Source organism: Oncorhynchus gorbuscha, unplaced genomic scaffold (assembly GCF_021184085.1).
Source record: "Oncorhynchus gorbuscha isolate QuinsamMale2020 ecotype Even-year unplaced genomic scaffold, OgorEven_v1.0 Un_scaffold_1363, whole genome shotgun sequence".
NCBI classification, from domain to species: Eukaryota; Metazoa; Chordata; class Actinopteri; order Salmoniformes; family Salmonidae; genus Oncorhynchus; species Oncorhynchus gorbuscha.
Window position 1 is genome coordinate 118376 of NW_025746160.1, and position 13127 is coordinate 131502.

The 13127-nt window shown below is 44.2% G+C and overlaps 2 protein-coding genes across 3 annotated transcripts; both read right to left on the minus strand.

Annotated features, from left to right (window-relative positions):
• Positions 1 to 2031: 2031 nt before the first annotated feature.
• On the minus strand, positions 2032 to 9389 carry LOC124022375 (NADH dehydrogenase [ubiquinone] 1 beta subcomplex subunit 8, mitochondrial-like). 2 transcript variants are annotated; one of them, XM_046337318.1, is made up of 6 exons: positions 9291 to 9389; positions 8782 to 9160; positions 8235 to 8361; positions 7791 to 7890; positions 3516 to 3671; positions 2032 to 2180 (listed from the first exon to the last, which is right to left on the minus strand). In XM_046337318.1, exons 2-6 carry the CDS (start codon positions 9023 to 9025, stop codon positions 2088 to 2090), a joined length of 720 nt encoding a protein of 239 aa, XP_046193274.1. In that variant the 5' UTR covers positions 9026 to 9160; positions 9291 to 9389; the 3' UTR covers positions 2032 to 2087. The 2 variants fall into 2 exon arrangements, with proteins under 2 accessions (XP_046193274.1, XP_046193273.1); XM_046337317.1 differs by having other exon boundaries at positions 8782 to 9300.
• A 600-nt stretch (positions 9390 to 9989) lies between these two features.
• On the minus strand, positions 9990 to 12694 carry LOC124022378 (glutathione peroxidase 6-like). Its single transcript, XM_046337322.1, has 5 exons — positions 12425 to 12694; positions 12173 to 12266; positions 11640 to 11770; positions 11004 to 11134; positions 9990 to 10344 (listed from the first exon to the last, which is right to left on the minus strand). Exons 2-5 carry the CDS (start codon positions 12255 to 12257, stop codon positions 10287 to 10289), a joined length of 405 nt encoding a protein of 134 aa, XP_046193278.1. The 5' UTR covers positions 12258 to 12266; positions 12425 to 12694; the 3' UTR covers positions 9990 to 10286.
• Positions 12695 to 13127: the final 433 nt, after the last annotated feature.

Here is a 13127-nt window from a genome sequence, read left to right on the forward strand (position 1 = left end):
GCTTAAATCAGCTGAGTAGCATAATTTGTTTGATTCTTTGTAATAATAGAATGAGAATAATAATGCATTTTATTTTGTAAAGTCATTTCTTGCATCAAACACAACATTTTCAGTCCCCTCATCTGAAGGACAAGTGGATTAACAGGTTAATGTCAAGCCCTGTATATTTTTTTCAAAAGTCTGATGAAATGTAGGCCTGCATTGAACACCACACATTGGCTGGTACTGTAGACAATTTTCAAACAGCTATTTCCATGTTAAGATGTTATGGGTGGCATTATCTCAATTACAGTTGATGGTAGGCCATTCTGGTAGGCCTACATCATGATCAAATAGCCACAGTAGCCTACTCTACCACTGTCTGAAACTGTAACTTAAAGTGGGTAAAGCCTCAAGTGTTCACAGTAAACATGTGCTCAAAGTTACACAGAATGTTCACAACATTCAAGTTTGGTCTCAGCAGGCCTGACATTTTTTTCAGTGCCGAAATTGCTTTGGGGGAACATTGCCCATAATAACATGATGCAGCAAAATATGAAGAGTGGTACTCAGTGATGGATTTGAGCAAAACATAACACTTTGTATTCAGGACATAAGGTTCATTTCTTTGCTGATTTACTTTAGTGCCTTGTTGCAAACAGGATGCATGTTTTTGTAATATTTTTGTTCTGTAGACTTCCTTTTCAGTCTGTCATTTAGGTTAGTATTGTGGACTAACTACAATGTTGTAGATCCATCCTCAGTTTTCTCCTACCACAGTCATTAAACTCTGTTTTAACGTCTCCATTGACCTCATGGTGAAATCCCTGAGTGGTTTCCTTCCTCTCCGGCAACGGCGTGAGGAAGGAGGCCTGTATCTTTGTAGTGACTGGGTGTATTGATACACCTTCCAAAGTGTCATTAATTACTTCTCCATGCTTAAAGGGATATTCAAATGTCTGCTTTTTAAATTTTTTACCCATCTACCAATAGGTGACCTTTGCACTTATTGGTAGATGGGTGTCTGTTTGAATCTGTGCTTGAAAATTCCCTGCTTGACTGAGGGACCTTACAGATAATTGTATGTGTGGGGTACAGAGGTGAAGTAGTCATTACAAAACCACGTTAACTCCTATTACTGCAGACAGAGTGAATCCGTGCAACTTATGACTCTTTATGCATAATTCCTCTCTGACATTATGGGACATTGCTTGTAGGCTCGTGACACAATCTAAATGCAGTCTAACAAAGTGGGAAAAGTTAAGGGGTGTGAATGCTTTCCGAATGCACTATTTTTATGTTAGTCAAATAAGTTTAGAAGTTGAAATTGAGCGTAGTAGTGACTGTATGCACTATGAAAGTGACACAGTATTTAAGGATGTAACAGTGTCATTTTTTGTAGGCTTTTTAAATGGTCTTCAATAAGGGAAAAAACATTTGGCAGAAGTAAATTAATTCACACAAAAAATATATAATTTGATATCCTAAACAGCCTCGTTTTCACATTGTATTTTTTAATTATCAAACTCAATCCAAAAATATTAGGGGACAAGACCCAGACGTATGACGACTCCACTTGCGCAGCGTTTTACAGTAGTGGGAAAGTATATTTTAATGATTAGTCACCCTAAATTAAATATAACGTAGCCCCATAATGCACTATGATAAAAAGGACTTCATTTAAAAACAAAGTCGTTGACTATTTACCATGTAGCCTAATTAATTAGCCATGTATTTACCATGTCAATTGGCTATAGGACTATCCACTGATATCTCTCCCTCTCTTTACCTGTCTCTCTCTCTCTCTACCTCTGTCTCTACCTGTCTCTCTCTTTACCCCTCCCGCTCTCTCTTTACCTCTCTCCCTCCCTCGCTCTCTCTGAAAGGAGAGCCACGGGAAGCAGGCGACGACAGATAAGTGATATCAAAAAGCTGTACCCAAACAGCTTACTCCAGAGTTGCACGTTTTAAAGTTTGAAAAGCAATTCAATCTTAAGGGATTTAGAAGGAGTAGCTTTCCAAAGAATAAGATCTAGGTCAAAGATCAAGGAATCTTGATTAGACTCTTTATTAGACAGAAATAGACACATTTAGAGAGAAGCAGATATTTAAATGTTAAAATGTTTGACTTCTTCAGGTTGTTTCTTGGGATCCTCTCCTCTCTCTAGGTGCAGGTTGCTGTAAGGATATTGTTTGGGTGCCTGGAATAGAGAACAGGGATGATCTTAACATGGGGCATCAGACAGGATGTACCCATTCACCTTTCCTACAGAAGAGGACATTTGAAGACCTTATTACTTTAAAAAAACATGTGTTTGGTGAGTGTGTGAGAGGTGCTCAATGGTCTTCAATAAATACCAGAAATAAATCATAAGGAAATTAAATAGCAAAATATGTTGGAATATGATAAATGCACTTCAGTTACCAATGTGCACGTCTTCACACTATTGACTTGGTAGCAGGGCAAGGAAACCAATGAAAACACTAACAGCAGTAGCATCATCTCCGACTCCGTGCACACCCGTCATTAAATTGTATTCAGGGATCAGATCTGTTGCTCCAATTGTAAAATCCAATATTAGTGTCCAAGGGACACACATGAGGGGTAGACCCAAAGGCTGTTATTGGATAAGTCCTTCTCAAATCCAGATTTTTAAAAATGTTTTATTTTACCTTTATATAACTTGGCAAGTCAGTTAAGAACAAATTCTTATTTTCAATGACGGCCTAGGAACAGTGGGTTAACTGCCTGTTCAGGGGCAGAACGACACATTTGTACCTTGTCAGCTCGGGGGTTTGAACTTGCAACCTTCCGGTTACTAGACCAACGCTCTAACCACTAGGCTACCCTGAAGTCATAGTGAAAAAGGTCTTGAGATACCAAAATGGGAAAGGGTTCAATACAACAGGAAAGGCATATAATTATATTATCTTCTGGTCTGTGACATCTTAGGGGGTTACAACAGGAAAGACATATAATTATATTATCTTCTGGTCTGTGACATCTTAGGGGGTTACAACAGGAAAGACATATATTATCTTCTGGTCTGTGACATCTTAGGGGGTTACAACAGGAAAGACATAATTATATTATCTTCTGGTCTGTGACATCTTAGGGGTTACAACAGGAAAAGACATATAATTATATTATCTTCTGGTCTGTGACATCTTAGGGGGTTACAACAGGAAAGAAATCTTCTGGTCTGTGACATCTTAGGGGGTTACAACAGGAAAGATATATAATTATATTATCTTCTGGTCTGTGACATCTTAGGGGTTACAACAGGAAAGACATATAATTATATTATCTTCTGGTCTGTGACATCTTAGGGGGTTACAACAGGAAAGACATAATTATATTATCTTCTGGTCTGTGACATCTTAGGGGGTTACAACAGGAAAGACATAATTCTATTATATTCTGGTCTGTAACAATTTAGGGGGTTACAACAGGAAAGACATATATTATCTTCTGGTCTGTGACATCTTAGGGGGTTACAACGGAGACAAAGACTGATGCTCAATGCAATACTTACCACCGGCTGGTAAGATGGAAACTTCTCCCCAAGGTAGAACATCAGCAGCATGAATCCAACGAAACCGAACAGATGTTTGCACATGGTGTGCCAGGCCACAGGGCTGGGCGACGTGTCCACTCGATTCCTGATGAACATGTCAAAATCCCAGTGCATCTAGAACGAAAACATGCAACAGACGAGAACCCATTTTTAGATTTTTAATGAATTATCCGTTATTTTACCAGGTAAGTTGACTGAGAACATGTTCTCATTTGCAGCAACGACCTGAGGAATAGTTACAGGGGAGAGGGGGATGAATGAGCCAATTGTAAACTGGGGATTATTAGGTGACCATGATGGTTTGAGGGACAGATTTGGGAATTTAGCCAGGACACCGGAGTTAACACCCCACTCTTACGATAAGTGCCATGGGATCTTTAATGACCTCAGAGAGTCAGGACACCCGTTTAACATCCCATCTGAAAGACGGCACCCTACACAGGGCAATGTCCCCAATCACTGCCCTTGGGCATTGGGATATTTTTTAGACCAGAGGAAAGAGTGCCTCCTACTGGCCCTCCAACACCAATTCCAGCAGCATCTGGTCTCCCATCCAGGAACTGACCAGGACCAACCCTGCTTAGCTTCAGAAGCAAGCCAGCAGTGGTATGCTGCCAGCAGTGGTATGCAGCGTGGTATGCTGCCAGCAGTGGTATGCAGCGTGGTATGAGCGTGGTATGCAGCCAGCAGTGGTATGCAGCCAGCAGGGTGGTATGCTGCCAGCAGTGGTATGCAGGGTGGTATGCTGCCAGCAGTGGTATGCAGGGTGGTATGCTGCCAGCAGTGGTATGCAGCGTGGTATGCTGCCAGCAGTGGTATGCAGGGTGGTATGCTGCCAGCAGTGGTATGCAGGGTGGTATGCTGCCAGCAGTGGTATGCAGGGTGGTATGCTGCCAGCAGTGGTATGCAGGGTGGTATGCTGCCAGCAGTGGTATGCAGGGTGGTATGCTGCCAGCAGTGGTATGCAGGGTGGTATGCTGCCAGCAGTGGTATGCAGCGTGGTATGCTGCCAGCAGTGGTATGCAGGGTGGTATGCAGGGTGGTATGCTGCCAGCAGTGGTATGCAGCGTGGTATGCTGCCAGCAGTGGTATGCAGCGTGGTATGCTGCCAGCAGTGGTATGCAGCGTGGTATGCTGCCAGCAGTGGTATGCAGGGTGGTATGCTGCCAGCAGTGGTATGCAGCGTGGTATGCTGCCAGCAGTGGTATGCAGGGTGGTATGCTGCAGGCAGTGGTATGCAGCGTGGTATGCTGCCAGCAGTGGTAGCGTGGTATGCAGCGTGGTATGCTGCCAGCAGTGGTATGCAGCGTGGTATGCTGCCAGCAGTGGTATGCAGCGTGGTATGCAGGGTGCCATGCTGCAGTGGTATGCAGGGTGGTATGCTGCAGCAGTGGTATGCTGCCAGCAGTGGTATGCTGCCAGCAGTGGTATGCGTGGTATGCTGCCAGCAGTGGTATGCAGCGTGGTATGCTGCCAGCAGTGGTATGCAGCGTGGTATGCTGCCAGCAGTGGTATGCAGCGTGGTATGCTGCCAGCAGTGGTATGCAGCGTGGTATGCTGCCAGCAGTGGTATGCAGCGTGGTATGCTGCCAGCAGTGGTATGCAGCGTGGTATGCCAGCTGGTATGCAGCCAGCAGTGGTATGCAGGGTGGTATGCTGCCAGCAGTGGTATGCAGGGTGGTATGCTGCCAGCAGTGGTATGCAGGGTGGTATGCTGCCAGCAGTGGTATGCAGGGTGGTATGCTGCCAGCAGTGGTATGCAGGGTGGTATGCTGCCAGCAGTGGTATGCAGGGTGGTATGCTGCCAGCAGTGGTATGCAGGGTGGTATGCTGCCATGCTGCCAGCAGTGGTATGCAGGGTGGTATGCTGCCAGCAGTGGTATGCAGGGTGGTATGCTGCCAGCAGTGGTATGCAGCGTGGTATGCTGCAGTGGTATGCAGGTGGTATGCTGCCAGCAGTGGTATGCAGCGTGGTATGCAGGGTGGTATGCTGCCAGCAGTGGTATGCAGGGTGGTATGCTGCCAGCAGTGGTATGCAGCGTGGTATGCTGCCAGCAGTGGTATGCAGCGTGGTATGCTGCCAGCAGTGGTATGCAGGTGGTATGCTGCCAGCAGTGGTATGCAGGGTGGTATGCAGGGTGGTATGCTGCCAGCAGTGGTATGCAGCAGTGGTATGCTGCCAGCAGTGGTATGCAGGGTGGTATGCTGCCAGCAGTGGTATGCAGCGTGGTATGCTGCCAGCAGTGGTATGCGTGGTATGCTGCCAGCAGTGGTATGCAGCGTGGTATGCAGCGTGGTATGCGTGGTATGCTATGCAGCGTGGTATGCAGCGTGGTATGCTGGGTATGCAGGCAGTTATGCTGCAGGCAGTGGTATGCAGCGTGGTATGCAGGGTGGTATGCTGCCAGCAGTGGTATGCAGCGTGGTATGCTGCCAGCAGTGGTATGCAGCGTGGTATGCTGGGTGTTATGCTGCAGGCAGTGGTATGCAGTGTGGTATGCAGGGTGGTATGCAGGGTGGTATGCAGGGTGGTATGCAGGGTGGTATGCTGCCAGCAGTGGTATGCAGGGTGGTATGCTGCCAGCAGTGGTATGCAGGGTGGTATGCAGGGTGGTATGCTGCCAGCAGTGGTATGCAGGGTGGTATGCAGGGTGGTATGCTGCCAGCAGTGGTATGCAGCGTGGTATGCAGGGTGGTATGCTGCAGGCAACCCAGTTGTCAATGAGTCAGGGAGAAATACATGAGCAGATAATGAGTCGTAGCTTAAACACATTCACTTCCTGACATTTCAAATGTCTACATGCATAAATGTACACAATACTTTACAGTAAACAACAAGTGGCGCACTGTGAATAATATACAGTAGGGCTGTAACGATACCAGTATTGTCATATTTTCCCATGGCAAAACATTTACACGAAGCAGCACAGACTCTTTGGTTCTTTATAAAAACCTGCGTTGTGTAAAATGTGTGCTATTGCTTGGAAAATAAATACAAAATGTGACTCTGGGTAACAATGTTTCCAACATTAGCGCTGTTTTCCTAAATGAGTTAATCCGCTGGGTGTTGTTTTCTTGTCGCAATACTAAACAAGTATCGGGATACTGGTATGGTCCCAGACCCAATATATAGTCTCAGTTGTGTAGTCACGATACTAAACAAGTATTGGGATACAGGTATGGTCCCAGACCTAATATATAGTCTCAGTTGTGTAGTCACGATACTAAACAAGTATTGGGATACTGGTATGGTCCCAGACCTAATATATAGTCTCAGTTGTGTAGTCACGATACTAAACAAGTATTGGGATACTGGTATGGTCCCAGACCTAATATATAGTCTCAGTTGTGTAGTCACGATACTAAACAAGTATTGGGATACTGGTATGGTCCCAGACCTAATATATAGTCTCAGTTGTGTAGTCACGATACTAAACAAGTATTGGGATACAGGTATGGTCCCAGACCTAATATATAGTCTTATTAGTCAGTTGTGTAGTCACGATACTAAACAAGTATTGGGATACAGGTATGGTCCCAGACCTAATATATAGTCTCAGTTGTGTAGTCACGATACTAAACAAGTATTGGGATACAGGTATGGTCCCAGACCTAATATATAGTCTCAGTTGTGTAGTCACGATACTAAACCAATCTTTTACATGTTGGATTTCTATTTTTGTTCAGTTTAAGTAGAGTGAGATCTGATACTCTATCTTGACAACACTATTAGTCAGTCAGTGTGTAGAAACCTATCTGTCTTACATTCTCTCCCCAGTTCGTCCTCTATCTTACAGTCTCTCCCCAGTTCGTCCTCTGTCTTACAGTCTCTCCCCAGTTCGTCCTCTGTCTTACATTCTCTCCCCAGTTCGTCCTCTGTCTTACAGTCTCTCCCCAGTTCAGTTCATCCTCTATCCTCTGTCTTACAGTCTCTCCCCAGTTCGTCCTCTGTCTTACAGTCTACAGTCTCCCCAGTTCTCCCCAGTTCGTCCTCTATCTTACAGTCTCTCCCCTGTCTCTATCTTACAGTCTCTCCCCAGTTTCCTCTATCTTAGTCTCTCCCCAGTTCGTCCTCTATCTTACAGTCTCTCCCCAGTTCATCCTCTATCTTACAGTCTCTCCCCAGTTCGTCCTCTATCTTACAGTCTCTCCCCAGTTCGTCCTCTATCTTACAGTCTCTCCCCAGTTCCTCCTCTATCTTACAGTCTCTCCCCAGTTCATCCTCTATCTTACCGGCTCCCCCCAGTTCCTCCTCAGGTCTGGATGGTCCCAGGAATACCAGGGGTCTCTCTCATGCTGTGATCTGTCTGGCAATTGTGGGTAGTCTCCATACCTACAGAAACACAACAGGGAAACAAGTGTGTAGGTGAATAACCTTAGGTAATGCACATATCCTGAAACGTTAACACTCCCATTGCTGTCCAATGTTTGTTCTCGTACCTTATATATAGTGCATCCCATAGGGCTCTGGTCAAAAATATGTAGGGAATTGTATACTGTTTGGGATGCAGAGCCTCAATCATTTCAGTGAGTTCAACCCACAGGTTGAATTACCAAATCAATTTGCTAGTTGTCTGGCAAAGCAACATAGCTCCTGCTGTAATGGGGTGGTGTATAGATGACAGGAAAACAATGGCATGTGTGTCCTTCCTTATCCACGGGACCCCACTTCCTTACCCCTCGCCATTATCCGGGATTGGTTCATAATCCTCCACCCTCATGTTGTACTTCTTCGCTGCAGCTGCTCTCTCCTCGGGCGTTTGGGGGTATGGCCCTGGCAGCATGCCCTTGGAAGGTCCAGAGGCTATACAACATTTAGAAAGAAGTTAATACAGTACCATTTATCCCATGATCAACCAGTGGGATTGTTAGCTAACTAGCCGTTTGAGAGTAACGTTAGGAATTGCTGGTATATATATATATATATATATATATATATATATACCCAGCGTAGCTACTTGCACAAGTTATCCAAATGCAGTAAAGTTGGCTGGCCAGGGAACCGTGTATGGGATCTAGCCTAATATTTGATCGTAGACAGTTAGCTACATAATACTGAATGCAGCTTTTACTAACGTTAGTAAACCCCTGAACGAGATGCAGCTCTGTTGTAGACTAGCTCAAGGTTAGCGACACTTTGCCTGGCATGTTCTCACTTCCATTCCTACGTGATGCAGGCATTTTACATTTGTTCAACGATATCGATAAAGATCCATGAACCAACCTGCTCTGACTTGGAGAAAAGCGCCGAGAAGCCTGGCTGTTTCCCCTTGGAAAGAGCTCGAGCCCAATTTCTGAAACCCACGGCAGCCATGTTCAATTGTTGCGGTGACATTGAACAGTGAAATACGCATGCGTCCGGTGACAACTTCGGGAAATCCAATGTTTTTTTTTTTTTTTTTTTTTGCCTCTTTGCTTCTTCTTCTTTGGGATTTGGTTGGTGGATTGAATCGAACTTGAAGGTGCATACACCGCCATCTACTGTACTGGAGGGTGAAGCCAGTCACAGAATACCTACACGGCGGGCGTCACAAACACCAGGAATCTTAAACTTCACACGTAACGCTACCCGAGAAATCACTCCTTTCAATGGTGTCCTGTTCCTAAGAGCAAAGCAAGAAACAAATGTTGACTCAAGTTGCGTGACACGGAGCGCCTGCTCCCTCTGATCAGAAGAGACACACAAAAATATCACAAGTCCACAACTAGTTTCTTTAATCCTTTCTCACCCACCCTGAAAATACAAATGGATCCGTCAAAAGGCAAGCGTCCACTTTCTCAAAAAATGTCAGTCCTACTGGACCAGATTCTACTTTATTCAAACTCGGCGGTCCTCCCCAAACTGCATCCTCACTCTCAGGTTCCATCTCTGAGCTACTGGAGGACGTGTCCCTGTTTTTACACGTGACGCCAAGCTCCCTCACCACACCACCTGCCACCACAGTTAATTCAACCTCACTCTCAGGTTCCATCTCTGAGCTACTGGAGGACGTGTCCCTGTTTTTACACATGACGCTAAGCTCCCTCACAACACCACCTGCCACCGCAGTTAATTCAACCTCACTCTCGTCACGTTCAATTTCCTTCTGTAGCTTTTCCAAAGGTTCTGTGATATCCTCCATTCCATATTCACTCAAAACATATTCCACTTTTCTTCCTTGTCTACCATCATTACCACCTTAAAGAAAGGGGGTATTTTTTACAGAATAGCAGTCACTTTGATCGTAAAAATGTAAAAGTATAGAAATGTCAAACATAAAACAATTCAAGTAGTGAATTGTATTTTATTCTCAAACATCCACAGCTCAGTTAAATTGTGTATATTGTATATCCTTCCATACAAGTAGGCTTGAGTTTCTATGCAGCTGGAGACTTGGGTTTCTCCTACTGTAGCCTACACATGTTGTTTTAACAATGTTAAACAATTAAATGGACAACACATTTTAAGATTTCAGCCAAAAGATTTATTGACTTCCTCTGTTTTGCAACAATAACAAAAGGGAGTAGTTAGTTATATTGAGACCATAGTGATATGCCTTCTGGTCACCAACAGGGGCTGGAGGGATCTGATATTCTGAGTGAATGCACTGAAACTCAGAGTCCTTCTCCCTTTCCCATCAGATCCAGCTCAGCTGCGTTTAGTCTGCATTTACTGAGGGATCGTCACTCTGCCTCTGCTGATGAAGGACCCACTTTCTTGACAGCCATAAAGGGAACAGATGACTCCATTTATAGTAGGCCTGCAATGTCTTTTTCCACTTTCTCAGTAGGGCCATGAAGTTCATAACTGGGGAAAAGGAGAATAGGACATTAAGTATTTTCAAATCTTATTTGTTAATTAATTAATTGAATGAATGCATGAATGATTGATACATTTTATATTCATGTGTTTGTTTATATATATATATAGTTTAACCTTTAATTAACTAGGCAAGTCAGTTAAGAACAACTTCTTATTTACAGCCTATGAACAGTGGGTTAACTGCCTGTTCAGGGGCAGAACGACAGATTTGTACCTTGTCAGCTCGGGGATTTGAACTTGCAACCTTCTGGTTACTAGTCAAACGCTCTAACCACTAGGCTACCTGCCGTCCCTACACTCTAACCACTAGGCTACCCTGCCGCCCCTACACTCTAACCACTAGGCTACCTGCCGTCCCTACACTCTAACCACTAGGCTACCTGCCGCCCCTACACTCTAACCACTAGGCTACCCTGCCGCCCCTACACTCTAACCACTAGGCTACCTGCCGTCCCTACACTCTAACCACTAGGCTACCTGCCGCCCCTACACTCTAACCACTAGGCTACCTGCCGTCCCTACACTCTAACCACTAGGCTACCTCCCCTACACTCTAACCACTAGGCTACCCTGCCGCCCCTACACTCTAACCACTAGGCTACCTGCCGTCCCTACACTCTAACCACTAGGCTACCTTAACTTACCGCCTGAAAGGCTCCCCATCAGAATCGATTAGAAACTTCTCAAAGTTCCAGCGAATGTCGTTGACTTTGATGGGTGACCAGTAGAACCTCTTTATATCTCCTATGACAGGGTTCACATAGGGCAGAGACTCCTGTTGTACAAGACATTAACACATGCTGTTAGTGAGGTCTAATGTCCATAAGGTATTCAACTTGCCCCCAGAGTGCAGTACATAATAGTGCATAAGGACATGTCAAATATACTACCTTGAGATAGGTGAAAAGAGGACATGTCAAATATACTACCTTGAGATAGGCGAAAAGAGGACATGTCAAATATACTACCTTGAGATAGGCGAAAAGAGGACATGTCAAATATACTACCTTGAGATAGGCGAAAAGAGGACATGTCAAATATACTACCTTGAGATAGGTGAAAAGAGGACATGTCAAATATACTACCTTGAGATAGGCGAAAAGAGGACATGTCAAATATACTACCTTGAGATAGGCGAAAAGAGGACATGTCAAATATACTACCTTGAGATAGGCGAAAAGAGGACATGTCAAATATACTACCTTGAGATAGGCGAAAAGAGGACATGTCAAATATACTACCTTGAGATAGGCGAAAAGAGGACATGTCAAATATACTACCTTGAGATAGGCGAAAAGAGGTTCTTCATTCAACCCATTGACCTCGATCTTGCCAAACACAGGGAACTTGGGGACAAACCCCCCACCTGGCCTTACATACTTGAGAAGGTTGAGGGTTTCATGATTTACCTCTGAAGGAAGAAACAACAACAAATGCAACAGACCAGTGAGTTTATTAGTTCTGAAACAGAGGCATTTATAAAAACAGACTGGTCTCATCATCACACATGACAAACAAGCATACTATTTAACTTGGCAAGTCATTTAAGAACAGATTCTTATTTACAATGACGGCCTACCCCTAACCAGGACGACAATGGGCTAATTGTTCGCCACCCAATCACAACTGGTTGTGATACAGCCTGGAATTGAACCAGGGTCTGTAGTAAAGATGCAGTGCTTTAGACCGCTGCGCCACTCGGGAGCCCACACATTAGCATTTTGATACACAGCATTACTCCTAGAGACAAAGTAGGCCTGTAAGTTACAACAGATCAAAAATCTTTATTGTTATTTCAAAAGGACTCTCTTACCAGGTGCCTGAAGACCAAACTGATTGCAGGGGAATCCCAGGACAGTGAAGTTGAGGTCACCAAACATTTCCATGAGTGCATTCATTCTGTGGTACTGTTAGATGACAGACACAATTAGAACACCACCTCAACATTCCCCTTGGGCTGACTCTAGAATATCTCTGATACTACAACACAATCAAAAGTTTGGCCTATGCCAGCATTAGGCTGTTAGCCTGTATAGGCTAGCACCATAAATCCTCGTTAGCCTACCTCCTCTATCGTTGACCCTCAGAAGGTGGCCAGGTTGACAATGAGGAGCACCTTGCCCCTGTAGATACTGAGAGGAACGCTCTGACCGTTCAAGGTCTCAGCGCTGAAATCATAGATTGATTTAAAGCACGCCATTAGAGGTTATACTTGTTCTTTAGCTTGAAGCCTATATCCAGAGCAGAGCAGTCAGCGGTGGGTATTCACTAAGCCACCCGGTTGGTCCTCCTCATTCAGAGAACCATAACTATAGGCTCAGCAATTGTTCAGCATGGTTGACTCCATTGTGTCGCTGCATGCTAAGAGATGAATTGACAGGATGGTTATTTGTTCAGCAGTTTGCATGGGTATGCAGATCATGTTAGTGACAGTTAGTCATTGGTTATCTCTCATTATTCACTTGACAGGGATGTTAAAACAAAAATCGATGCATATATTGGAAATACTGTAGAACCATAGTAAACTAATATTGGTGCTGTTCCTGGGGTCACTATAGGACATATGATCTATTTTACAATAAAAATAAAGTACTATATCGTCATATTATTTATTATTTTATACATGGTAGAGAATTAAGTATGATCAACATAACCAAAGCTTAGATGGAATTTAATATTTAATTAATTGAGCCTATTGGTTATTGCTGCGTCAAAGATTGGCCTATACCTTTTGTTTGCTATACATAATACATTGCATTTGTAGAACA